The sequence below is a fragment of the Myodes glareolus genome, chromosome 4, assembly GCF_982192425.1.
Source record: "Myodes glareolus chromosome 4, mMyoGla1.1, whole genome shotgun sequence".
NCBI classification, from domain to species: Eukaryota; Metazoa; Chordata; class Mammalia; order Rodentia; family Cricetidae; genus Myodes; species Myodes glareolus.
This window is the reverse complement of record NC_142029.1, coordinates 14,473,655-14,475,958: the sequence shown is the minus strand read 5'-3', so window position 1 is coordinate 14,475,958 and position 2,304 is coordinate 14,473,655. Positions and strand designations below refer to the sequence as shown.

At 51.0% G+C, this 2,304-nt stretch overlaps 1 protein-coding gene across 1 annotated transcript; it reads right to left on the bottom strand.

Annotated features, from left to right (window-relative positions):
* On the bottom strand, window positions 1-1,954 carry Camp (cathelicidin antimicrobial peptide). Its single transcript, XM_048423407.3, has 4 exons — window positions 1,722-1,954; window positions 1,038-1,145; window positions 847-915; window positions 1-195 (listed from the first exon to the last, which is right to left on the bottom strand). The coding sequence occupies exons 1-4, from the start codon at window positions 1,917-1,919 to the stop codon at window positions 58-60; spliced, it is 513 nt and encodes a 170-aa protein (XP_048279364.3). The 5' UTR covers window positions 1,920-1,954; the 3' UTR covers window positions 1-57.
* Between the last annotated feature and the right edge of the window lie 350 nt (window positions 1,955-2,304).

The window sequence follows — 2,304 nt, the reverse complement described above, 5'->3', positions numbered from 1 at the left end:
GAAGTTTCCTTCACCAAATTTATTATTTTTGAAATCCAGAAACAAACCAAGGCAGGCCTACGTTTCTACCTCAGGTTTAATTTTCTGAAAAAAATCCAGGATTTTCTGGCCAAGTTTCTTAAACTTTTTACCAATCTTCTGCCTGCCTCTTCGGAGAAGTCCAGCAATCCGGGCAACCTTCTTGAACCGCTGGGGCTGTGTACCACGAAGAGATGGGTTCCTTGTGAGGCTGGTCCCAGGGCACCCAAGGTCCTCCCAACTAGACCACACTCAGGGCTAACCCAGAGCCTCTGGGCCCTAGTGCAGCTTTTGGGACATGTAGTTGGACCCTTCACCCCAATAAAAGATGAGAACACTGGGGCCTGGGAACGGCAAGAGGCTCCCTGGGGTCTGAGGATGCTGTCAGTATTAGCAGGACTCAGAATATCCAGTAGGGCAATGCTAAAACTCAGGTGAGATCCTCAGCTGAGTCCTATTAAAACTCAGCAAGACCCGAGAATCCACATCCCTAACAAGTTCTGGCTAAAGAAACAAACTTACTTACTTACTTACTTATTTATTTATTGAGACCAGGCTTCACATGTACCCATGTCTGGCCTGGAACTCTATGTAAAAAAGGCTGACCTAGAATTCATAGCTGCCTCTGCCTCCCAAGTAAGAGCCAGCTCTGGAGTCACATCACTGCTCTAAGGGATGACAGAACCAGTCTTGGAGCTGAAATTCAGGCACAAGGGAGGATCAAGGGGATGAGGTGGAGCATTCTCTGCTCTGGGTAGGAATAGGGAGTAACTGGTCCACAGGCTAATCCACGTCCCATCCCCACATCACCTCCTGTATCCCACTCACCCCTTTACAGCTGATGTCTGTAAAAGAATCCGTGCCCTGGTTGACTGTCGCCACACACTGCTTCACCAGCTGAGAAGAGGAAGCGCAAGGTCAAACTAGAACCCGTTTTCCATGTCGCCTAAACCCTAGCCCACTGGATGGAAATATTCCCTCAAGCGGCCGCCACCAACCACCCCGGCCCTCTGCCTTACCCCGTGCTCCCTGAAGTTGCACTGCTCAGGTGTCTGGTACGTTGCTTTGTCACACACTGTCTCCTTCACTCTGAACCTCACATAATTTGGGGTATCTGGGTCTTCATCCTGGTCATGGGAAAAAGTAGGGATACTAGTCTTGGGCCCCTTCTCAGCTTCGAGAATCAATCTCCCTGACAACCACTAACAGAGTGACCTTCCAACATTGCATGCTAGGTGCTGAAACAAGGTCTAGTGCTGGGGTACAGTGGGGAAGAGAAAATGAGCCCCCACTTCCTTCCCACACCTACAGTGAGTAGGCACAGCCCTCAGCCAGCTAAGATGAAGAGCACCACCTCCCCTTCTGGGAAGGGAGAGGGAAACCAGGGCCTTCCTAGAGGATCAGGCACATACTTAGGGACCTCAAGGCTAGGCAGAATCCTTTATTGGTTATGGGAAAAAAAAAAAAAAACAGAGCAAAGGAAGCCAATTCCTGAGGCCAGTGATTCCACCCTGTCCCTGAAATGGAGGTCCCAGGAATCACTAGAATGCGCTTGAGGGCACTTCTGCCACAGCAGGTGTTCCAGGGCTAAAAGCGGTCAATCTGGAAGGCGACACAGATCTAAGGAGTGTCCTCGGAAAAGAAATGACCACACTAAAAGGGGAGGATGCCTTGGATTAGAGTCTGCTCTCCCCCAGCCTCACCCCTGAGGGTTGAGAATCCATGTCCAGAAAGCGGTAGAGATTGGTGTCCGGGGACTGCTGGTTGAAGTCATCCACAGCACGGAGCACAGCCACCCTGTAGCTGAGGGTCTGGGAGAACACTAAGGGCAACACCAGGCCCAGCAGCAGCAGCAACGATAGTGACCATCGCAGAGAAGGGTTGTCCCTCTGGGCTTGCATCGTCCCCAAGATTGCCTCTTCCAGGCCTGAAAGCCTCCTTTATGCTCAGCCTGAACCTTATGCAAAAGCCCAACCGGAAACCTTCCTGCCACTGGCTGCCTGTCAGGTGGACTGGGGCTTGCTTCAGACTTTTGTTGCCTCATGGGGCTCTGGGCAGTGAGTGAGGTAGGCCTGGCATACCAGATGAAGAAATAATTTCCCCATCTTCCTGAGATGGCCTTGGCTTCTCCCCGGCCCCAGGGTATCACATCCAGTATTGCTCAACGGGTTAAACATCCCGAGAAAGTAAAAGCCAGTGACTATTCTAAGTCTGTCTACTCCTTGGGAATGAATCTAGACTTAGTGTCCACTGCTAAATCTCCAGCTCTAGGTACTGTCTGACTCC